Source organism: Fukomys damarensis, unplaced genomic scaffold (genome assembly GCF_012274545.1).
Source record: "Fukomys damarensis isolate Sample0158 unplaced genomic scaffold, DMR_v1.0_HiC HiC_scaffold_9, whole genome shotgun sequence".
Lineage (NCBI taxonomy): Eukaryota > Metazoa > Chordata > Mammalia > Rodentia > Bathyergidae > Fukomys > Fukomys damarensis.
In genome coordinates, this window is record NW_022900921.1 from 13,491,619 (window position 1) to 13,515,949 (window position 24,331).

General features: G+C 38.5%; 1 protein-coding gene across 4 annotated transcripts in view; it reads right to left on the reverse strand.

The window, feature by feature from the left end:
* Nucleotides 1–2,484: 2,484 nt before the first annotated feature.
* Atp10b (ATPase phospholipid transporting 10B (putative)) overlaps nucleotides 2,485–24,331 on the reverse strand; it is a 301,108-nt gene continuing 279,261 nt past the window's right edge. For all 4 annotated transcript variants that reach the window (XM_010622252.2, XM_010622251.2, XM_033761616.1 and 1 more), the window contains 2 exons: nucleotides 10,549–10,724; nucleotides 2,485–5,126 (listed from right to left, as the gene is read on the reverse strand). In XM_010622252.2, the coding sequence (XP_010620554.1) occupies nucleotides 4,670–5,126; nucleotides 10,549–10,724 (633 nt within the window). In that variant the 3' untranslated portion in view covers nucleotides 2,485–4,669. The remainder of the gene's footprint in view (nucleotides 5,127–10,548; nucleotides 10,725–24,331) is intronic.

Consider the following 24,331-nt stretch of genomic DNA (forward strand, 5'->3'; position numbering starts at 1 on the left):
GGGGCTTGGCTAGAGCACTGCGAAGGTTATATTGCCCAGAGCTCTTGTATTCCCAGCCAGTTTGTTATAAATGGGGAAACAAACACATCTTCTTACACATTTGTATCTTGCATGCAGTAAAAGGATAAATGCCTGTGTGTGTGTGTGTGTGTGTGTGTGTGTGTGTGTGTGTGTGTGTGTGTGTGTGTGTGTGTGTGTGTGTGTGTGTGTGTGTGTGTGTGCATGTGTATGTGCGTGTGAGAAAAAAAGTGGAACATTTAAAGGCAAGATGATGGGCTCAGCAGCAAAAGTTGGTGGGCCTTCAGAATTCATTTCTGAATTCTGTGGAAGAGAAGCTGAGTGTCACTTTTTAGTGGTCCAGTCCATCTTTCAGCCTCAGGCTGTCATTCTACACACAGGGTGATGTCAGAGGTTCTGGAAGGACCCACAGTCAGGCAGCTCTACCCTAATTAACTCACCACGTGGGCTGAAACTATAATTTGTCTACTGGATTTAATCTTATAATTTTCAAATATCCAAACAGCTATGGAGAAGATTGCAGGTTTAGTTCACCTCTGATTGATGAGATGGTTGAAGACCCTTGACTGAGGGGTATCAAGAGACCCCCGTTCCAGGCCTAGCTACCTCCACATTACTAAGTTACTCTGGGCACATGTATGTATCTCTCACTTGAATCTCATCATCTGCATGAAACAGTGAAATTTTATATGCAGGAATATCTTTCAGTTGATCCCGTAGAAACAGATGAGGTTCCAGGTTAGCTGGAGAAGGAAGGGCTCTTGACCCTTTACAAAATATTTTCCTCAAACTTGAGTCCAGTATCTGGTTGGCTAACCTCCCTTTTCTGTGCTGGGGCTCAGAGCCAGGTCTGGGTATCTGACTGTGTCACAGCTGGTCTCAGTCCCTGGGTGCCTGGGCTGACCTTTCTTCAGGCTGACCCATGACAGGTGGGCCTATCTTACAGAAGACTGTGAGTCAAGGAGAGACAGTGACAGTCCACATATCAACAGAAGAGGGATTTTGAGGCAGTGACTTGCTTCGGAGAAACACCACAGACTTGGCTCTGTGCTTTATACACATAGAAAACAACTGTGTTTGGGGTAGGTGGAAGTATTGATGGACATTAAAGAAATGAAAACTCCCTTTTACCCACTCATTAGCATACCTTAGGGCCTGTATGAGGGAAAGCTGTGTACTAGCCCTGGCTTCCCTTCGGAGCATTGGAAATAGTGGCTAGCGAGGTGTCTTGTTAGGCATTTGCAGCTCCTTAATATCTAGTGATTTTAAAAAGCCAACTGTAATGGTTCATTTTGAGTGTTAACTTGCTTGGCTTGAGAGATGCCTAGGTTAGTAAAGCACACTTGTGGATATGCCTGGGTGGGTTATGGGGCTGTGACTTTTGGGACCATATCGAGTCTGGTACTCCTTCCTCTTTGGCTCCTTGTCTCGCTGCTTCTTGGTTGCCATGAGGTGAGCAGCATTTCATCACCATGCCCTTTTGTCATGATGTTCCTGTCTTAGAGCCAGCTAACCATGGACTAAAACCTCTGAAACTGTAAGCCAGAACAAATACATGTATGTATGTATATATATATATATATATACATACATACATACATATATACATACTGTTGTGTATGGCAGGTGTTTTGTCCCAACAATGAAAGTCTAATACAGTACCTTTGTGCCACCAAAGGCTTAGTGGGGGGTTCATTATCTTTCCAGATAGTGGGGCCCCCCTCCTACCTTCACTTAGTTCCAATAATACCAGCCTCACATACGATTTTTCTTTAGCATCAACAGTGACAGTAGTGTTGAGTGCTGTCATATGTCAAGCACTAGGAACACAGTAGGGGACAAGGTTCCAGGGGCCTCCTTCATGGAACTTTCCACTTTGTTCACGTGTGTGTGTGTGTGTGTGTGTGTGTGTGTGTGTGTCAGATACCCACAGAAATGGTCAATCCTAGGCCTTGGATGCACCAGAGGGCCGCTCCTACATTGTTACTAGACTTTCCAAAGAGCTTCCAAAATAATGAGGGCAAACCTTTTAGAGACAAATGCCCAAACTGCAACCCCAAACCCACTTATTTATTGCAAGGTGTCAACACTGTAATTAAACCTGAATACCGAGGTTTTAGTTTAGAAAAAATAACTCATACATTAACATCTTGTGTCTTAAAAACAGGAAGAAAAGGGCTAAAGGGGAAGTGGGGGAAGGGTAGGGAAAAGGAAATAAGAAAAAATATGAGGAAACAAAACAAAAACAACACATGTGGCATAGGTTCACCATCACTTCTATAAGAGAGGGATCAGGTTCCCACAGGCCTTATTACATTGCCAGGTATCTATTAGGAATTGAACTAAACTTCATTGGATAAATGGATGGTTAAATGAATACAAAGGATGAATGGGTGTGTAGATGGATCAAAGAGTAATCAGAACTAGTAACAATGATATAAAGAAACAATAACTTCCAGTTGGCAGGCAACTATGGAAACCATGTTTATTTTTTTCTTCTAAAAAATATCCAGTCAGTAAGAGCTCACATATGTATAAAAATGTGCTAAGTACAATCATTAGAATTGTGTTATAGAGGAACAGTTGTTACAGCTTTTCCCTCCAAGTAAGATGGCACAGTGGATGGTCACAGTTGGTTTGGTTTACAAAGAGTGGCAAGAGTAGGTGACCAGTTGGCCCAATTTCCCAGGATGTAGAACTTTGTAAAATTGGAAAGGTCCTAGGCAAAATGGGATGTCTGGTTATGAAAGAAAATGAGCAGCATCAGAACACTGGGTACAGTTTGGCATTTAGGTAGAGGCTGCAAACATTTTTACACTTCCCCATCATCTCTTTTCTCCTTATTTCTGAAGCAGAAATACCTTGTGTTATTACAGAGTGTTACTGCATTCAGAATCTCATCAGTGGATTTTATGTAATTCAAACTGGATGTGTATGTCACACTTGGAGGTAGGGTAATTCTAACCTAATCTGCATGTGTGGCATCCTACTTCAAGGCTTCTGGATCTCAGAGAATACAGGGCAAGAGCAAAGACTCAAATTCATATCTCCTGAGGTCACTGTTCTGTTCTTGAACACGTCCTACCTGGCTCTCTAGTAGTAGCGGGCAGGAATTACATGGGGAAAGGAAGACCCTGAGGGCCAAGTTTTGACTGATTTATTCACTTGGAACAATTAAGGTGATTACTGCTTTTCCTAGCATGTTTCTCTCTCCCCCTGTATCTGTCTTCAGGTAGAATGCACAGGGTCCCCACTGCTGGTTGGTGCTGGCATCATTAGATGGCAGAGGCAGTGAGGGAGACAGAATATATGGGCTTTAGCATGATGTTCCAAATGGCTAAATCTGGATTTTGCAGGGAGTAGTCAGATGGCTAGCTCAGCCTGCCACTGGCCACCTTGGCTGTTGAGCTCAGTTTGGGCATCTTTGCTGGTCTCTTTACTCAAATGAAGCAAAATTCATGGCTGGTGGCTATTACTCATAGGCTCAAATATTTGTCACACTTTCTGTCCAACTTATAGGCACTAGTGTAAGGCGAAAAGGGTTTGATAACTCCCTGATTTAAAAAGATTAGGAATAGTTTTCCACTACCCACCACAGACCTCCTTTCTTTGACACTCCATTAGAATTTTATATGTTGTCATCCTTTTATTTGAAACTGTTTTGAGCTCTTATACATTTTTGGCAAGATAAGGATACAAAGTTTATGTAGTCCTTCTTTTTCCCTTATGAAATAAGAGTTCTTACGAGTTTCCTTAATGTAACTAAAGCATTGGCCAGGGTCGTCAGGTGGAGAGACTGTATTTTTGTATGAGCTAAAGGAGTATGGGTTTTACAGTTGCCCTACCCGTTACGATGTCATTGTTGGGGCTGAGTTGCTCTTATCATATGAATCTATTCTGTGTTTGTGCTCCCATCTCCAGAACTTTGAGTTTTTCCCGTTCTGTGAGCTGAATGAGGATGGGTAGCTTTATTTTAAAATAAATAAATAGCTTTAAGGAAAGAATGCTTATACACTCTTGGATGATTCCTTGTATGGTGAGGCCTAGGGTTCAAATCTAGTTTTCATATGGTGATGTGGTTTTTCTTTGGCTTAGAGACACAAAAAGCAGATCCAACTCTCTGTGATGGGATGGCTGTCGAGCCTGACTCAGCTACTGTTACAGCGTCTTCTGAAACTCGAGTTCCCCACACTGAAGGGTGAAGTGATGGTTTGACAAGTGCAGCAACGTCCTGAGATACCGCCCGGGTTGATGCACTTCCGGGAATCTCACCGCCAGTTCCGTTGTGTTGCTGGCTTTAGTTATCTAGAAAGCTATGAGAATGTGTTTGGGCTAAAAAATTTACAAATTCGATACAACAGAAACAGTCTCCTTAGAAAAACTCTGTTTGTAAGATGTGCTGCCTGGCAGCCAAAGAAAAACTGAAGGTCAACTGGTTTTTCAGTCTTTTTTTCTTCCTTCCTTTCTTTCTTTTTGTCTTTTTTAGAGAAAAAAATACTTGGACCCAGTATTTCCTATTAGGAAATCAAGTCTGATAGAGAGAAAAGAATATGACTGGAAAATTCTTTCCTCTATAAGAGGGAGGGTCCTGGGTGATCTGCGTCAGTGATTGACTGGCCTTTTCTGAGTTTATGCAGATTGCTGCAGCCTCTCATATGGTCAGTGAGCTCTGGGACCGGCGATGGCTGCCTCTGTTCAAGGGCCGGGGAGCATCATTCTGACCCCTTGAGAAGGGCTCAGGAGCCAGTGCCCTGTTGGGCTCCAGGAGGTGCTGCCCAGAGGAGAGTTTAGCTGAAGGGCCCCTCGAGCTGGGATCCTCCCCCAGGCATTCTCTGCTGCCTCTCTTTCCATGGAGCATCCAATCTTCCTTGTGTTTCCGCTTGGGAGGGCTGGAGCTCTTTGGGGCGCTGGTTCTCAAGTCCTGCTGTGACGCAGGTGGTGCTGGGTGGTGGGCAGGCTGAGGTGCCTCAGCTACCGGGATGGTCCTCTGCTTGCTCCTCCAACTCTGAATTTCCTGGTTTCTTTTCTCCACGGGCAGTTTGTCAATTTTTGCGGCTTTTGAGATCAGAGACTTCCCGTAAGTCCCTTGTACAGATAGGAAAAAGTACCTGATGGAAAATAAAAGGATAAAGATATTTTCTTTTTTGTTGACTCCTTGAATTTCAGCCTTTAAAGGGGTCTTAAACTCCAAGATCTGATGTTTTACACTTCTGAGTGATGGCTAGCAAATCTCAGCCTGGGGCCTGTGCTGTTGAGGGGCATAAAAAAACAAAGTAGCTAATGCTTATTGAACATCAGGAGTATTATAAATCCTTTGTATAGTTAACTCATTCTTCTACAATTCATGTGGTTGGTAAGGTCACCGGTCATGTTTCCATCTAGATGGCTTACATATATGGCAGTGGCACTACAAGATTATATCACCTGGGGACATAGCCAGCTTGGTTTGTGGCAGTATCCTCAGTGGTGTTTGCACTATGATGAAGGTATTTAGTGATGCATTTCTTAGAATGTGCTCCTTTAATGGATACAAATATACATATACACCCTCATCTTTGTACAGATGCAGAAACGGAAGGCACTGGGCGATTCAGTGATTCGTCCAGAGTCACATAGAGGCAGCGCTGTGGTCAGAACAGAACACCCTGGGCCCAGAAACTTGTCTGGCACATCCCAGGAACTAGGTAACCCATTCTGTTTTGTATCTACTCTAGTTTTGGCAAGTTTAATTGCTTTGTAGTTTTAAAATAGTTCTTTTTCTAGACTCCACCTACCACCCTGACTTGAAGGTACCACTTCTTATCATGATTTTCTAGACAAGAAACTAAATGCTCAAGCGATGAGGCGGAGATTGCCGAGGATTCCTGAGAAGTAAGAGGTCTTTGCGTTGACTAAATCAGGACTCCTTTCCTCCCAAGCTGCTTGCAGTGGAGCCTGACAACGAGAGTCTCTATCTCCGTCTCTAGTCTTTTCCCTCTTGTACTTTCAGTCAGGGGAAAGTGTGATTAGAGGAATAAAGCTATGTGGCATATGGGAAGCATACATCCCACACAGCTTGTGGTGAAAGCAATACATAGGCCCTATCCCAGAGTCAGTTTCTTTGTCTAAAAAGTAGTCTATCCCAGAGGACATCTTTGGTCTTTTCCTAAGATCATCTTACATTAAAAAAAATTTTTTTTTCAAGGCTTATAAGCAGAAAAGCTTCTGTTATTCTTGGTTATCCTACAGTGGACAATGGATTTCCGAAGACTATAGTAGATTCCACAAAGTCAGATATACTGTTCGTCATTTGTTTGCTACCCTCTGTGCAGGGAGAGAAGAAAACAGTTGAAGGTATTGGTTCGATTAGGGGGCAATGAAAATGTGCTACTTGGCTAACTTTATTTTAAACATTTTTGAAATGTAACACACAATTTAAAAGGTGAGCAGTTCAATGGATCACTATAAACCAAACGTCAATGGGGCTACAACCTCAAACTGGAATGTACGTGCCCCAGGAGCACCCCCAGTTTTGGTCTCTTCCCTGATTCTGCTCATAATTTCCAGTAAGGTAACAAGAGAGTTGATGTTTTGCCTGGACATGAAATCTTACCCACAAGCCACCAACTTTTTCCTTTCTCTTCCATCGATTAACCCAACAAATACTTGTCAGGGTCTCACAATGGGCCCTGTGCCACAGGATTAAGTTTTGAACAGGACAGACAGTTCTTGCTTTCATGTAGTACACAGATATAGTTATAAATAGAAGAGTCCAGAGAGTGTCAAACTTCTTTTCTGGTGAATTTCCATGAGGAAGAAGCCTGTAAACTGAAGACTGAATTTGAGGCAGGATGTAGGCAGGCAAAGAGGCAAAAATCAAAATCCAGGCAAAATGGCCATAATATGGAGAGAGGGGAAATCTGATCCAGATAGGGCTGGGAGGAGCAGAAGAGGCAAATACTGAGGGCCATGTTTTGCTTTTTTTTTTATTTGGTACTGGGGATTGAACTCAGGTCCTTGTGCTTGCAAGGCAGGCACGGTGCCCACTAAGCTAACTCATGTTTTGATTTTTGCATTTTATTATAAAGGACCAGGAAGCCCTTAGGGGGTTATAAATAGGTGACATGACCACACTTTGATAAAACCGTAATAAATCATAATAGAAGACCCAATGGGAGAACAATGAATTAATTTGGGGTGAAAGGGACATAACCTTTCAATGGCGGTAACTACGGAAATGGAAGTAGCACATGCAACTGAGAAATTTTTTTTAGGTAGCATTTTCAGGTCTTGGTGCTATGCAAGTGATGGATAGGAGGCAGCAGAAGATGCATAGGGAAATGTCCATAAATCTGCCTTGGTCCTGAATTGGTAGCATTTGCTGAAAGGAAATCTGGATGAGGAACAGATTTTTGGGATGGTTGTGATGATGGAAGAAAGAATCAAAAATTAAATTATGGAAGTTTCCGAGTTTCCTCAGATTCCATATGCCCAGTGGACGTGACGAACAGGTAGTCAGAAAGGTATGTCTGAAATTCAGAAGAGAGGTCAAGGTTGGGAATTTGTAGTGAAGATTTATCCACTACAAATAATTTAAAAATCCATAATTGTGATTACCATGTTTGTGAAGTGAATATAAATTTAGAAGACAAGAGAACAGATCAAGGATGAATATATACCACATCAAGGACACAAATCAGCAAAGCAAAGAACAGAGAGGTAGAAAAAAACAAACAAACAAAAAAACCCAAGTAAGCGTGTGGGCCCACCAAGGCCACAGGAAGAGGGCCTAGGTATTGTTGCCCTCTACTTTAGCTAATAGGCTATTGGGTTTTGGGTTTTAAGGCTGATACATTATTTACTTTTGTTTTTTCTGTAAAATAATTTACATGCATCTGTGTTTCTAATTCAGGGGACTTTGTAATGTTTTTGTATACTGGTTGAATTAAGATCATGATTCAGGAAGTCACAGTTAGAAGACTAATTATCACAAGCTTGGTGAGTACAATCGATCTCCATTATGATAATGGAGCTTACAACTGAAGTGAACAAATACAGTTTTCTCCATCAAACATTCTATCACGTAGATCTCTATAAATAGGAATCGTTCCAAGTCATCAGTCCTTAAAACTGTTAAAAAAAAATCCTTTCACTGTGAGAGGCAATTTCTTTACCTTTCTTAGTGAATAGAATTGAATGAAAATTCAACTTTTATTATGACAATGCAGAATAAGCAAAGATTTAACCTATGCATTATGGTAACTACCAAGTATATATTTGCTAACTTTTCCATAATGCATCCCTCATCTGTTCAACAAGTTGTCACGTGGAGTGCTTGCCTTTCACTACACACATCGCAGAGTTCTTTGTGAACCTTCCAAGGATCTTCATTAAGCAGCTACTTCAGCTTGTAGACTCTGGCTCCCAATATGTTTTCTAGTAAGGCACAGATAAGAACTGTGGGGCTTATAAATTTCTTTTTCCATACCCCAACTAACATGGGAATAAAAGAGCTCAGTCCTTAGCTAGTGGTAATCACAATTTTGTTTTATCTCACAAGTGGGGAAAAAAATATTTACCTTCACATTCGATACCTTTTCCCAACTACCCAACTAGACCATTATCCTCCTGGCCACTCTCAGGGTTTTCCTCCCTAGCAGTATCACTGAAGAAGGAGTAGGGTGGGAAATATGCCCCGTGAGACTTCATTTATTCCCAGGCTACACTCTCATGTCTCTCCATTAATATCAGTCAATATCATGTGTGTTACGGGCACACTTATTCAAATCATCCATTGGATTATAGAATTCCTAAGGGCAAGGGTCCTATTTTATGAATCTTTTTTCAGCATCTGCTATTTCACCTCAGGGAAGACTATGTGACAGAAAGTATGCTAGATGATCCTTCCATGGAGATGAAGAACTCTTCTCTTCAGGAGCTGATGGAGAGAGATGGATGGACATTTTGTAGTCAGAGAGCAAAACTTGGGACAGAGATCCACTCAGGTGATGGGATATAAGAAGGAGAGACCTGTTTCAGCCTGAGGAAGGTAGGGGAAGCCACAAAACTTCTGGAAATGGTCACGCTTAACATAATGTCAAAGGGGGAAGAAGTCTGGTAACAGGAAGAGCATTACAAATAGGCCAGTGTGAGAGAAGGCAAGGAGGTGAGAGGGCCCACTAGGGTCATGGGGGGTACAAGAAGCATGGTGGTGTGGAACCAACAATTTGAAGCAAGGAGCAGGGAGATGAGGCTGCAGTGACCCTGCAGGAACTAAGCAAGGAGGCTGTACACATAGTAAATACTTAGACTTCAACTACTGCTCTTGGTGTTCACTGGGCATAATACTTTTTGTCATCTTGTGCTTTTAGATTCCAATTCCGCATCTGGGGTTGAGGTTGTGAGGTGACTTAGAAAGAGGAAATGGAGACCAACACAAGTTAAGCAAGCAGAGAAACTTATTCAAGGAAGCGAGGTGGTTGGGAATTTTCTGCCTACTTTTGAAAAGAGAAAGTTCTCTCCAAAGCTGGGATTGTCCACTGAATTGAGTATCCCTTTATAACAAGTGGCTGGATTTTAATGCTCAGAGTGACGAGACCCTGAGGATGGAGAACAAGCGACACTTGTCTATGAGTTCATCAATGTCAACCAAATTCACCAACTTTTGTAATTAGAGTGTTTTCTGGAGAAAAGAACAGGGGTCTCTGAGTCAGCAGACTGTAGCTTTCACCGTGATTCGTGCTGCACTGTGGACACATTTTCGTTCCTCTTGGAACTTCAGCTGTCTCATGAACAAGCAGGACTAGAACTGGAGTTGTATTTAGTTCTTAGCTGATGGGAAAAGACAATACCGTTTGAGGGCATACAGAAGAGTGTAGGTCAAGGGCATGTTCCCTGGAAAGGCAAGACATTATCGCTGCTATTGCTATACTTCTGGAAGAGGTGAAAACAAGGGTTTTAGGTCAGAAGTGCCAGAAGCAGTCTGTGGGCCACCGATTTATTTAGCTAACAAAGTTTTGTATGTTATGTGCATTTGGAACGCATGTAAATAATATTACAACCCAGAGACTTCATGTAAAATTTAAACACCTGGGAATATTCTGAAGTTCTGGAATGCTTTATTTGAGTTTTCCTTGGGGCAGTGATGGGAAGGATCTAAGGAGTTCTTTCTTTCATTGTCTGCCCTTCACTTGCATATTGAAATTGCTTGCCTGTCCCTGTAGGCATTTGGTGAGAGGCCCCATAGTAAATAAATAAAGGACCACAGAAGTTTTCAAAAGGCTTCCTTGTCACACAACAAAATTTATAAGCCAGAGAGGTATGAAATGTTACATCGATTTTATAGACAATGCAACGGAGGCCACGCCAGGACTGGGACTAGGGTCCATGTTCCTTTTTCCCTATTCACTGTTCTTTCTGTCCTAGCATCCTGTCTCTGCACAAAGAGCCTCAAGGATCCTGTCAAGAGTCAAATCATGACTCAGGTTATGAAAGCTGCTTATCACAGGGAGACCAGTAGTTCTAGTAAGGAATTAGCCACAGTGCTCAAACCTTGGGAGAAGAGCCACGACTGGTGTGAGGAGGCAGATGAGGTAGAAGGTGGGGTCCGAGAGCTGGTTTTCCATCACCCAGTATATGTTGCAGGTGACACAGAAGGCACTGTACAGTGCAGACACGACGAAATACATCAGGAAGCTGCCGAGGAGGACAAACCCATGGATAAAGGTCTGCGGAGGGAGAGAAGAAAACACAGTTGAAGGTATTGGTTCGATTAGGGGGCAATGAAAATGTGCTACTTGGCTAACTTTATTTTAAACATTTTTGAAATGTAACACACGATTTAAAAGGTGAGCAGTTCAGTGGATCACTATAAACCAAACGTCAATGGGGCTACAGCCTTGAACTGGAATGTACGTGCCCCAGGAGCACCCCCAGTTTTGGTCTCTTCCCTGACTCTGCTCATAATTTCCATGCTTTCTTTAGTAGCTTTACTACATAGCTAGGTTTCCCTATGTTGCCTGTTTTAAAATGTTGGATAGGTAGATTGTTATTTTGTGTGATTTTTGTATTTTTCGTCTTACTTTACATCTGTGTGCTGAGTCCATTTCTTCCCCATATGGTAGTAGTTAATTCATTTTCAAAGCAGCAGACGGTTCTATTGTTGGATCTTATTCTGTCCTGTCTAAGTCGTGCCTCTCCCTGTCGCCTTTTCAACATGCCACTTTGTATATTTCTTCTTCTTTACTACTTTAGAATTATATACCCCCACCCCAGTTTTACTTTCAGTGATAATTCATTCAATATTAATCTTGCTAACTTCCTAAAGCTTAGAGTATACAATTTTTCTATCCTTTTGAATTACAAAAGTGCTGCGGCCCACTTTAAGCCTATTTACTTCGACCCTGACTTGTTATTGTTACTATTTTAATTATATCATCTTTTAAGTCATAAGTCATTGGCCTTTCATTTTTTTGAGACAGGGTCTTGCTGTGTAATTCAGGCTGTTCTTGAACTCACTGTGTAGACCAGGCTGGCCTCAAATTTGAGACAGTCCTCCTGTCTCAGCCTCTAGAGTGCTAGGATTACAGGCATGTGCCACCAGGCCCAGCTGTGGTCTAATGTGTTGTCACTGTTGTCTAATGTGCTCAGTGTTCACCAAGATTGACTAACGTGTTTACCTCTTTTCAAACCTTCTTTCTTCTTGCATCTTGTGCTCTCTGACATCACTCTGCTTTTGCTGTATGTACTTTCTTCAGAATGTACTTGTGTAAGATTCTGCTCGTGATGTATTACCTGATACTTTAATTTTCCTTCTTTTAATATATTTTGATGAATATAGAATTTTGTTTGGTAGAATTTTCCTTCATCATAAAGTTGACTGTCCCATGTTTTCTGGCTTCCAGTGTTATTGCTTTTTCAAAAAATAATTTTATTGGTACATTTTAGATACACATAATGATAACATTCATCATAAAGAATTTGTGCCTGTACATGAGATATCTTGATTCTGTTTTTTTCCTTTATCTCTCCTCCTTTCAATCCCTCTTCCTTTCCTTATTCACAAATTGTTTCCATTTTCCCTTCTATTTTCACCTTTTTTTCTTGTCCCTTCCTTCACTTCCCCCTTTCCCCTCCCTGACTCCTCTTTTCATTGGAACATTTTCTTATTTCATAATATGTGTTATACATTTTGGTTCTTATTTACATTTTTGGTTTCTCACACCAGATAAACCATGATATATTTGAACATATGTGTCTGATTTATTTCACTTAAGAGTATGGTCGTTAGGTGCATCCATTTACCTAGGTATGTCACGGGTTTATCCTTCTTTATTGCAGAGTAGTACTCCATTATATTAAAAAAACCTATGTTCTTTATCCATTCATTGGTTCATAGACATTTGGGCTGTTTCTACGATTTAGCTGTTACACTAACAATGGCAAAATAGGTCACTCTGGTCAGATGTTTTTAATTGTTTTGGGAAGATACCTAGAAGGGGAAAAGCTGGGTTGAATGGAACCTCTAGTTTTAGTTTTTTGAGAAATCTCCACAGTCGTTGCACTAGAGTACACTCCCACCAAGAGTGAAGGGTTTCTTTTTCCCCACAGCCCCACAAGCAATTGTTATTGGTTGATTTCTTGATAAAAGCCATTTTTTTTTCTGGAGTGATATGGAATTTCAGTGTTAGTTTGTATCTTTTGAATGACCAGTGATGTTGAACATTTTTTCATGTATTTATTTGCTGTTTCTACTTCTTCATTTGAGAAATATCTATTAATTTCAGATGCCCTTCTTTGGATTGGGTCTTTAAATTTGGGCATTTTGATTTTTTTGAATTCTTTGTATATCCTAGATATTAGTCCTTTGTCTCAGGAACAGCTGGCCAAATTTTTTTCCTACTCTGTGTGTGATTTCTTTGCTGTGTTGGTGGTTTCTCTTGCTGTGAAAATGCTTTTTAATAAGATGAGATCCCAGTTGTAGATCCTTTGTGATCATTGCTCTGTTCATATAGTTTTTGCCTACACGTATGTCTTCAACAGTTCTGCCTATTCTATTGTCCAGGAAGTTTTATTATTTGTGTTTTAATACTTAGATCTTTGATCAATTTTGAGTTTAGTGCATAGTGAGAGATTGGTCTAGTTTTAGTCTTTGGCATGTGCGAAGCCAGTTTTTCCAGCACCATTTATTAAAGAGGCTTTCTTTCAGTGAAGGTGTTTGGCCCCTTTGTCAGAGAGAAAGTGGGTGACGGCTGGGGATGCAGCTCAGTGGCACCTCACCTACCCTGCAAGCAGAAGGTCCTGAGTTCAATCCCCTGCACCAAACAACAACAACAACAACAACAACACCCAAAAAATCAACAACAACAAAAAAAAGAAAAGATGGTAGAGTGTGTATTTGGGGTTTTCCCTGCATCTTCTATTCTGTTCCATTGATCCTTGGGTCCTTTTTTTTTTTTTTTTTTTTTGCCAGTACCATACTATTTTTATTTCTGTAACTTTTAGTATAATTTTAAGTGAAGGATTGTGATGCCTCCTCCTGCCTTGCACTTGTTGTCCAGAATTTCTTTTGTTATTCTAGGACTCTTCTGGTTCCAAATGAATTCTAGGATTGTTTTTTCTAGTTCTGTGAGGTATGCTATTGGCAGTTTGATTGAGATTACCTTAAACATGTATAACAGCTTTGGGAATATGGCCTTTTAAAAAATTTGGTACTGGGGATCAAACTCATGTCCTTGTGATTTCTTTCAAGGCAGGCATGGCCATTCTTACTCTTGATTCTTCCTAACCAAGAATGGGGTTATCTTTCCTTTTTCTGATATCCTTTTCAATCTTTTTCAGAGTACTGTAGTTTTCAAGATAAAGGTCTTTTACTTCTTTTGTTAGATTGATTCCTAAGTATTTCATTTTTTTTGGATGCTCTTGTGTAAGGTGTTGTTTCCCTAATTTCTCTCTCAGTGAGTTTGTTATTTGTGTACCAGAATGCTATTGATGTTTGAGTGCTAAGTTTGTTTCCAGCTATGCTACTGAATTTGGTTATCTAGAAGTCTTTTGGAGAAGTTTTGGGGTCTTCTATGTAGAGGATCATGTCAGCTGCAAATAATGATAATTTAAATTCTTCCTTTCCTATCCTTATTGCTTTTTCATCTTTCTCTTGTCTAATTGCTCTGGCTATTTCCAGAATTATATTGAATAAGAATGGTGACAGTGGACATCTTTGTCTTGTTCCTAATTTTTGAAAGAAAGCTTTCAATTTTTGTCATTTAGTATGGTGGCTATTTGTCATATGTAGTTTTTATCAAATTTAAAGAACATCTATTCCAATTTTTAGTATGTTTTTATCATGAATGGGTGTTGGACTTTCTCAGATGTTTTTTATGCATCTGTTGAGATGGTCATGTGATTTTTGTCTTTGGCTCTATTAACATGGTGTATTACATTTATTGATTTGCATATGTTTAAACATCCCTGCATCCCTGGGATGAATCCTACTTGTTCATGGTGTATAACCTTCTTGATGATTTTCTCCTTTCTGTTTGTTAGTATTTTATTGAAGATTTTTGCATCTACGTTCATTTAGGAGAGTGGCCTGAAATTCTCTTTTTTGATTGCATCTTTCTCTGGTTTTGGTATCAGGATAATGCTTGCTTCCAGGAATGAGTTTAGGAGTATTGTCCCTTTCAATTTCATTAATGAGTTTGAGGAGTAGGGGCATTAGATCTCTTCTAAACTTCTTGTAGAATTTGGCAGTGAATCTGTCAAGACCATGGCATTTCTTTGTTGGTAGTTTTTAATTTTTATCTTCAATTTCATTGATTGATGGGTTATTTAAAATCTTTATATCATCTTGATGCAGCTTTGGTAATTCACATATATCTAGGAATCAAAATTTCTGGTGAATTAAGACCATTTACATTGATGGTTATAACTGATATGTATTGACTTATCCTTGTCATGTTATTTTCCTGTTGTTGGTTCCCTTTCTTTCCTCTCTGTTTAATTATTTGCCTTGCTTGGCAGATTCATTCTGTTGGGGCTCATGCAGTTGTAGTCTTTATGATCTCTTTTTAGAATGTCCTTCAGAAAATTTTGGAGTGCTGATTTGGTGGTCATGAATTTTTTCAGGCGTTCTTTGTACTGGAAGTACCTTATTTCTCCATCAATTTTGAAAGATAGTTTTTTGAAGTACATCAATCTGGACTGGAGGTTAATTTCTTTTAGGGCTTATATACTTCACTCCAAATTCTCCTTGTGTTAAAGGTTTGTGATGAGAAGTCTGCTACGATTCTGATGGGCTTTGTTTTGTAAGTGATTTCTTTCTTTTCTCTACCAGCTTTTAATACTCTGTTCTTCTGTTGAATTCCTGGAGTTCTGACTGTTTTATGCCTTGGGGTAGATATTTTTTTGATCATGGATATTTTGAATTCTGTATGCCTTATTTATCTGTCTAATTATTGTTCCCTGTTTGGGAAGTATTCTGTCATTATTTCTGTGAATAGGCTTTTAAAGTCATTTGTGCTATTCTCCTTTTTTCATGGACTTTGATCAATCTTATGTTGTTTTTCTTTGCATGATCTAGAAGCTACTGGATTGATTTTTTGTGGTCATTTCCTATTTTTGAGAAATCCTTCTTTTCTTCATCACTAATAGCAATCCTATCTTCTAGATATGATATTCTGCTGTGTATACTTTCAATAGAATTTTTAATCTGCTGGATATTGAATATGTTTCAGAAATGAATTCCATTTCTTCTCTATTTTGGGCATTCATGGTTTCTATAATTTTTCTAAACTCTTCCCCTTTTTTTATCTGTTTGTTCTCTTGATTCACTAATCATGCCCTTCATTATGGCTGTCATCTCAAGTTACCTGAGAAATTATTTCTGATTTGGTTTTCTTCTGCAGCCTAATTTGTCTGCTTTGTTATTGACTCTGTTACCACTTTAGAGTCCAGGTACTTGATATGTGAATTGCTCCACCTCATGGCCCCTTGAGTTTGCCTTTGGAAAATTTAAAACTTAGGGCTGCATCTTGCTTCTGTGTCTTCTAATGTTCTACTTTTAGGTTTAATTCCTGTGTTGATGCTTATGGATTATTTATGGTAGGTATCTTTATATCTTATTGAGTTTTTTGGTACTTTTTAAGTATACAGTACAGTTACATTCATCATTGGGATCTTGTACCTTTACATGACAGATCTTGGCTCTCATTTTTTCCCCATAGCCCTGCCCTCTCTTATTGCTACTATCAAGAACCCTTAAGAACGACTACTTCCCAGGGATGTCTTTCAGGTGTTGCTAGCTTTTGGGTGTTGAGTCTCTTGCAATATTTTAAGTTTTCGATTTATAGGGATGAGAAATTGCTGCCTATTTGGCCTAGTTCCTGGTACTTTGGTATTGTTTGACTCTCAGGCAATCTCAGTCTTGGTGCACAAGGAAGAACAACTGATTAGAACAATTATGTCACTTTGGCTAAAGTAGTTTAATCAGAAATAATGATAGCATCAAACACATCCTAGGAAATGACAACTGTGGTAACTATAAATTTGCTACCTTTAACCACATGAACAAGATTTCTAGTTATATAACTACATCTATTATACTGTAGTCCACGCATCTGCATTCCAAATATGAGAGAAGCTGTTTCTCTGCTCCTCACTACTCTTCCATCTTCTCAAAAGTCCTGGCTTCCACTATTGTGATTGGGAATTTAGCACTCTTTTTATCTGTTGTTCCTCAGACGGAAATGTTTATCTATTTATTTTTTTTGGTACTGGTAATCGAACTCGGCTCCTTCCGCTTGCCAGGTAGGCAGCAGAACCACTGAGCTAAATCCTCAGCCCAAGAAATGTTTATTTATTAAAATCTAAGTGTGGATTTCTTTTTTATCTTGTTTACATTTTTTTTCTCTTTTCATCTTCTTGCATCTATGGATTGATGTCTTTCAATCACTTCTGCAATATTCTCATGTTATCTTTTCAAATTTTACCTGCATTTTATCTTCTGTGCTATTTTCTTTTGAGATTCTTATCAAATATATTAACTTTTCATCTACCAGTTTACATTCTATATTTCTTAATAACTCATCTTTCGTATTTTGGATGATTTTGACTAATTCTCCCCTTATCTATATTCAGTCTGTTGTTAAAGCAGCTATTAAATTATAAGCATTGAAATTTTTATAACTTAATGTTTTGTTTGATCTATTTTAAAATTTACTAGGTTGTTTTGAATAGTTTCACAATCTCTGCTGAAAATTTAAAGCTTATTGTTTATTTCTTTAGACATACTGAATATAGATTTTATATAAAAATATAATTTCAGTATCTGATATATATATATATATATATATATTTCTTTGATTTTTACTTGTAGATTCTTTTTCCTTCTAAGATTGGTTTTTTTCTGAATGTGTGATGGGATTTCTAAAGAGTTAGTAGGGACCATGAGAAGTTTAGTGTATAGTTATCATCCTCTAGCAGGGATTGTGTATATGCATTGCAATGTCCTTGGGTCAGTAGCGCAGCCCAGTCTTGACTCCCTTTAAACTAAACTTGTAGGCTGAAGTTTGCTTCATCCAGATGGTGTGAACCTGGGCTGCACATCTGTGTGAGGCCAGCCCACGGACACAACCTTCGAGGGATAGTGCTTTATGCTGCTTGCCTTTGCTCTGTTCAACACAGGAGGAATAATCTCTGTGAAACCTGCTAGGGAGAGGAGTACAGACAGGTGGATTTTTGGTGTTCCCATGGCTTTTCTTTGTGGCCTTTGAAATCCCAATATATTGTGACCCATTTTTAGACTTACACAATGGGAACCTGTGTTTTAATTTCTGAGCCTTTTAGTCAGATCTTTCAAAAAATTCATTTGGGTAGGATCATAAATATCCTCAAAGAAACAGGCATCAGCTCATCTTGATTCTCTAGAATCCCTCTTTTTTTTGAGGCTTCAGTCTTTAATATGATGTCAGTGCTCTTCCCACTTGTAGAGTTTTTTTTTAAATGTTATTCAGTATCTTGTTTTCAGTGGAAGAGATAATTCAAATAACTCATGCCTGAAGGGGTTAGCTAAGTTTCTTTTACTTTTTAAATTATTTAATCAAAATAGAATTCTAAGTCAAGCTAACGTATGTATCACCTCAAATTTACACTTTACGGTGAGAAGACTTAGAAATCTCTTATTAATTTATAACTATAATACATTCTTAGTTATTAACCATATTCATCATGTTGAACAATAGTGTGTTTGAACTTACTCTCTTCTCTAACAAATTATTTAGGTAATGTTTACTGTTGCTTTGGTAAGGACTGTGAAAACAGACTCAACTATTACAATTTTATTTTATTTCTACCCAGGGAAGAAATAGACTAACCTCTGATTCAAGTACTTTTAAAAAGGAGCCAGTTTTTCATTTCAGGAGATGACTCCTTCCTAGAGAGTGCAGAAATCAGAAGTAACTACTGGGGTACCTGGTCTAGGATTGCATTGCGTGGAATAGTAGTAATGCCAACCTTGTTTCCCTCTTTTACAGCAGATGGGTGTAGTAGTTTGAGAGAGTGGTTACAAAATCTTTAGCCTTTCCACCAGTTTAATATACAGTCGAGGCCTGAATACACTGTGTAGGGCATTTTGAAAAGTACAAAAACAAAGTCTAATGGTTAACAGGGTCACAGAGAGCAGAGTGTCTTTTGGAAATATCTTGGATTTTAAAAAATGTAATTAAGTTACTGTGAAATTATTTCAAGCATATACATCAAGATTAAATCTTATAGCTACAAATGAAATAGGTGTGGTGGCACATACTTGTAATTCCAGCTACTCCTGAGGCTAAAGCATGAAGATCTCAAGTTCAATGCCAGGTTCAGCAATTTAGCAACGCTTGGTCTCAAAGGAAAAAGTATCTATATATCTCTTTCCAAATTATCTCTGTTTAATCTTGAGTTATAATTTTAGCATTTATCATTTTATGCATATATGTTTATATATCCATGTTCATGGATGCTTTCTGGCTTTATCATTTGTATCCTATGTACTGAACATTTGTGTTCTTTGTCAAATTCATATGTTGCAACCTTAATTCCCAGTGTGTTTGTATTTGGAGATGGGCCTTTGGGAAGATAATAGGGTCATGCGGGTGGAATTCTCAGGAATGGGATTCCTCTCCTTATAAGAAGAGGTATGAGAGAAATTCATATTCTCACTCTCTCTCTCCCCCTCTCCCTCTCTCCCCCTCCTCCCTCCTCTCTTCTCCCTCCTCTCTCCTTTCTCTCCCCTCCTCTTTCTCTCCCTACCCCTTCCTTTCCTTTCTTATTCTCTCCCTCTCTCTTACCTTTGCTCTTTGAGATCTGAAAATACAGCTAAAAGGCAGCTGCCTATAAACCAGGCAAAAGGCTTTCCTTATACAATGACCAGACCAACACAATGATCTTGAACTTCTAGTCTCCAAAACTGCAAGAAATAACCTTTTGTTCTTTAAGCCACTCAGTCTGTAGTATTTGTTTTCCACCTTAAGCACACTGAGATATTTCTGTGATTTTTTTCCCCCACTTGGCATTATACTTTGGAATTTTATCTATATTGCCATAGCTCCAGTTTATTCATTTTAACTACAAATGCTTCTTGACTGATGTCTGTAATTTGAAAATGCATTGTAATAGACTTAATCTATTGAACATCATAGCTTAGTGATACAGTTCACCATAGCTTATGGGTTGTCTATTACTCTTGCAACTCGTAGATGACTGGGAGCTGCTGCCACTTCCCAGAACCACACCAAGGGAAAAAGATTAAAATTCAAAATTTGATGAATAGTTTCTACTGAATATGTATTGCTTTTGCACCATCATAAAATTGAAAAAAACTAAGTCGAAATATTCTAAGTCAGGACTCTCTGTATTCTAGTATATGAATATACCACAGTTTTCCTCTTGATGGACATTTTGCTGAGCATTTAGGCTTCTTTTTAATTTGCTATTATGAACAATGGTATAGCAAATACTTCTGTAGGCTTCTCCTTATATGCAGCCATAAGGGTATGTCTGCGGTGCTTACTCAGAAAAATTGTGTCACAGCATATGAGTACTTTAAACTCTTCAGCTATTTTCAAATCACTCTCTAGAGAGGTGTATAAATTTATAGTCTGCTAGCAGGAGATGCATGTTCCTTAGTTGTGCCTGCCACTGAGCTGCTCTGTCACTGTTTCATTTAGAATTTCTTAGATTTATGTTCATTTGTGAAATTCTTTCATAATTTTATTTTTCTTGAATGGTCTGTGTCCCTTCTGGATTTGGGTATTGTAGCCATGAGAAGCAAATTGTTATAGTTTCAATGCACGTGTCCCGCTAAAATTCATATGTGGGAAATTAGGGAGCAGTGCAGTGTTTTGGGAAGTGGGAATTCCTGAGGGCTCTGCTCTTAGGCGTGGCTTAGTGCTTTTGTAAGAGGTAGAAGGCAGTGCCTTCCCGTGCTTCCGGAAGTGCCTTTTGGCCTTCTACCATGTGAGGACACATTATGTGTCCCTTTTGCCTTTTTTCGCATGCAGTGACAGCAGTCACCCCTTTTACCCTCCCTCCTCTCTAGAGGATGCAGCGAAAGATACCATGTTGGATGCACAGAGCAGCTCTTAGCAGAAGCTGAAACTGCCCAATCCATTGTTTTCTGGTGGCTTTTGCTTGACTGTCAAAGTCACTGCTGCTGCTTTTTACGTAGTTTTGTCTCTGGTAGTCTTTAAGATCATCTCTGGTTCTCCTAATAGTACAGTTTCACTATAATTCACCCAGGTGATACTACCAGATTATTTCGATTAATTTTAATTTTCAAAGATGACTGCTTCAAATATTGCTTATAGTTTTATCCTTTTGTGAGAAATACGTTTCTATTCTTTATAAATTACATATTTTGTTTGAGCAGCATAAACAGACTAAAAATGTTCTTGTCCTATTGAAGATAAATGGTTATAAAATAATTTATCTCATAAATTTGGTTGAACTCATCTCTATAATCCTTTGTATCTGATGTCTGATGTTTCCTTATTCGTATTTGTTGAGTGATCTTGATTATGTTTTGGTAAATTTTACATTTAAGGAAACTTTTAAAAAATGCATGAATTAAAAACCTGATGATTTCTATAATTATTGCCTTTTCTATCCCTGATAGTGTTTTTTGTCCTCTCCAAAATCTGTTTTGTGAGAGTTTTAATTTTCTTTGGACTTTTCAGGAGCTCATTTTTCATCTTACTGATTTTTTTCACTCCTATTATTCCCTTCACTTTTTCTCACTTTGTTTCTCCTGTATTTTTTAGGGTTTTACATGGGAATCTTCTAAGTTTGTGTTCTTAACTTGTTTATTTCTCACCTTTTTGTCTTTACTAGAAGCTTTACCTGCATTCCACAAGTTTGCATATGTCATATTTTTATAGTCATTCAGCGAGAAATGTGTTATAATTTCCATCATGACTTATTCTTAACATCATAAATCATCTAGAAGTAAAGTACATTTTGGAATTTTCAACTAACTTAAATGTCTATGATTTTTATCCTTTTAAATCCTTGAGTGATTTTGCACTCGCTATTTTTCTGTTTGAAGAAAAATGTACATGTGCTTTTTGTTTGGAGTAGTAGTTTTTTTTTTTTTTTTTTTTGTACCTGGGATCAAACTCAGGACTTTGAGCTTGCAAGGCAAGTGGTGGAACCACTGAGCTAAATCCCCAGTGGAGTAGTAGGTTTGTTTTGTACTGGGGATTGAACTCAGAACTTTCCCTGCTAGGCAGTCTTGGTGCCCCAGCCCCAGAGTAGTGTTTTATATAGTAGATCAAATGTGACAACTTATTCAGAGCCTTTAAATCCTTATTACTGTGTTGTCTATTTGATCTGTTCAAATCTGATAGAGCTGTAAAATGATCTCCTGCTGTGATTATGAATTTGTCAATTTCTTCTTATAAAAAATCTAATACAAAAATAAAATTTATTAAAAATACCAATGCAATAAATTTTGCTTTTAAAGGGAAAATTTAATCCATTTACATTTATTTTGAGAAGAGACATTTTGATTTATATCTTCTCTACATTTTGCAGAATTGATAGCTTTCTGTACTCTTTTCCTTTAGTGTTTAAGTTTTTAAGATAATAAATTAATGTGGACTTTTATGGAAAAATGTATGCAGTATATCCCTGACTTGCCAAATTTTGGGTTGTGAACTTTTACAGATGTACTGTAGAAGATTCACAGGTAGATGGTATAAAACTCACTTTGGTGGATTATGACTGAATCTGACTTACAAATGTTCTTCCCGAATGGAACTCTTCTTAAGTCGGGGACATATTGTAATATGTGAACCTATACTTTCCTCTTATCAGGTCAGGGATTTAGCTCAATGGTTCCACTACCTGCCTGGCAAGTGCAAGTTCCCGAGTTCGATCCTCAGTACACAAAATTTTGTTTTCATCCTACCTATGATGAAGGCTCTCACATAAGTTAATTTCCCTTTGAGTAGCTCCTCCCCACCATCACGTTATTTCTTAACATTTTTCTTTCTCAGATCTATTCCTTCTTTTAGTTGGGAGGTTTTATGGGTGCTAAACCTCATAGTTCATCAAAAATGTTATTTTACCCTACTTTTTTGTTAATGTATATTAATTATTAATTGCACATATTAATGAGACTCATTTTATATTTCCACACATGCACAAGTCTTTGGAGATAATCCATTGTTTTCTAGTGACTTTTGCTTGTCTGTTAAAGTTGCTGTTATTTTTCTTTTTATTTATTTGTTTGTTCATTTGTTTTGAGACAAGGTTTCACTATGCAGTTGAGACTGACCTGGAACTCACTATGTAGCCCAGGCTGGTCTCAAATTCACAGTGATCCTCCTGCCTGACAGGCCTCCCGAATGCTGGGATTACAGGCATGTGCCACCACGCCGAGCATGTTATTTATTTTTAAGTAACTCAGTCTCTGGTAGACTTTAAGATCATCTCTGGGTCTTTTAATTATATAATTACACACCCAGGTGATATAGTCAGATTTAAAATTTTTTTGTCAAAGATTACTACGTCAAATATTGGTTCTTTATCATTTTTCTCTTTCACATCTCCTATAGCTCCTCTTATGTGGATGATGGAGCCATTTATTCCAGCCCTCATTTCTGTTAATTACTTTTTCAGAATTGTGTGGCATTCTGGGTGAGTTCCTAATACTACTTTCCAATTTGGTAGTTTACTTTTTGCCAGTGTCTGATCTAGAGTGTGGCCTGCAAATTACACTTTTAATTTCAATGACCATTTTTCATTTTGAAGAGCTCTAAAGGCCTCTTAGCTTGGCTTAGTTCCCAGTATCAAAGTCATGACTCTTGTATTCCTTGCCCACAGCTTCTGATAAAGCTGTAACTCCAAACAGCTTGTCATCATCATCTTTTGTTTGCTTTTTGACAGGGGAATTTGGATCCAACAGTAAATGGGGCTCCAATCTACTTGACCCCAAAGGGGCCACATAGCTTACCCGCATGATTTCTGTCTGGTCCTGGCTCCCAGAAAGCCTGTGGTTTGACCTGTTCAGTGCCTTGCTATGCCTTTGTGGTTTTATTGCTTTGTTCTGTCATTGACATGCTTCAGAGGACAAGAGGTTTTAAAAAATGGGGTCTGAGATCCACAAGTTCCCTTTGGTGGCTCTTATCAGCTATGGTCCAGCTGGCCAGGGCTTGGTTTAGCTCATGGTAGTAGTGAGATTAGTTCCGCAGCATAATAGAGGAACTTGGTGAGACTACTTGGGGGCAATTTTCCAAGTTTTTGATACATGTGCCTTCACAAAGAGCCATTTCAGTATGGTTAGAAAGAAATCTTTCTGTACTGATTTCCATGTATCATTTCAATCTTGTCTCTGCACAATTAGCCAAATAGGTTACATGCTCAAGAACCAGACTGCCAGCATCAGCCTCTACTTTTCTCTTGAACTGCTTAGGGCCAATTTCTTAATCTTATTGTACATGTTTCTAATTCTGTAAAATGGGAATATAAAAATGACTAACACAAAAGGCTCTGTGAAGTTAAATGAGACAGTACATGAAAATCATAATTTTAAGCTCTTTGTCTTTACAGTTAGCATGAGCTAAAAAATTTTGTTGAGAAGGCTGGCCACTGCCCTTTCAGATATAAAAATGTGATATATAGACATACGTGAGGGGTAGTGATCAGAAGGCAGTTTTCTAATCTTACCTTGCAATTAAATGGGAAACATTCATCCCTAGACAACCTCATGTGTGCTTACTTAGTCCAGTGTTTTTTTTTTTTTTTTTTTTTTTTTTTTTTTTTTTTTTTTTTTTTTTGTTTTATATTTTTTATATAT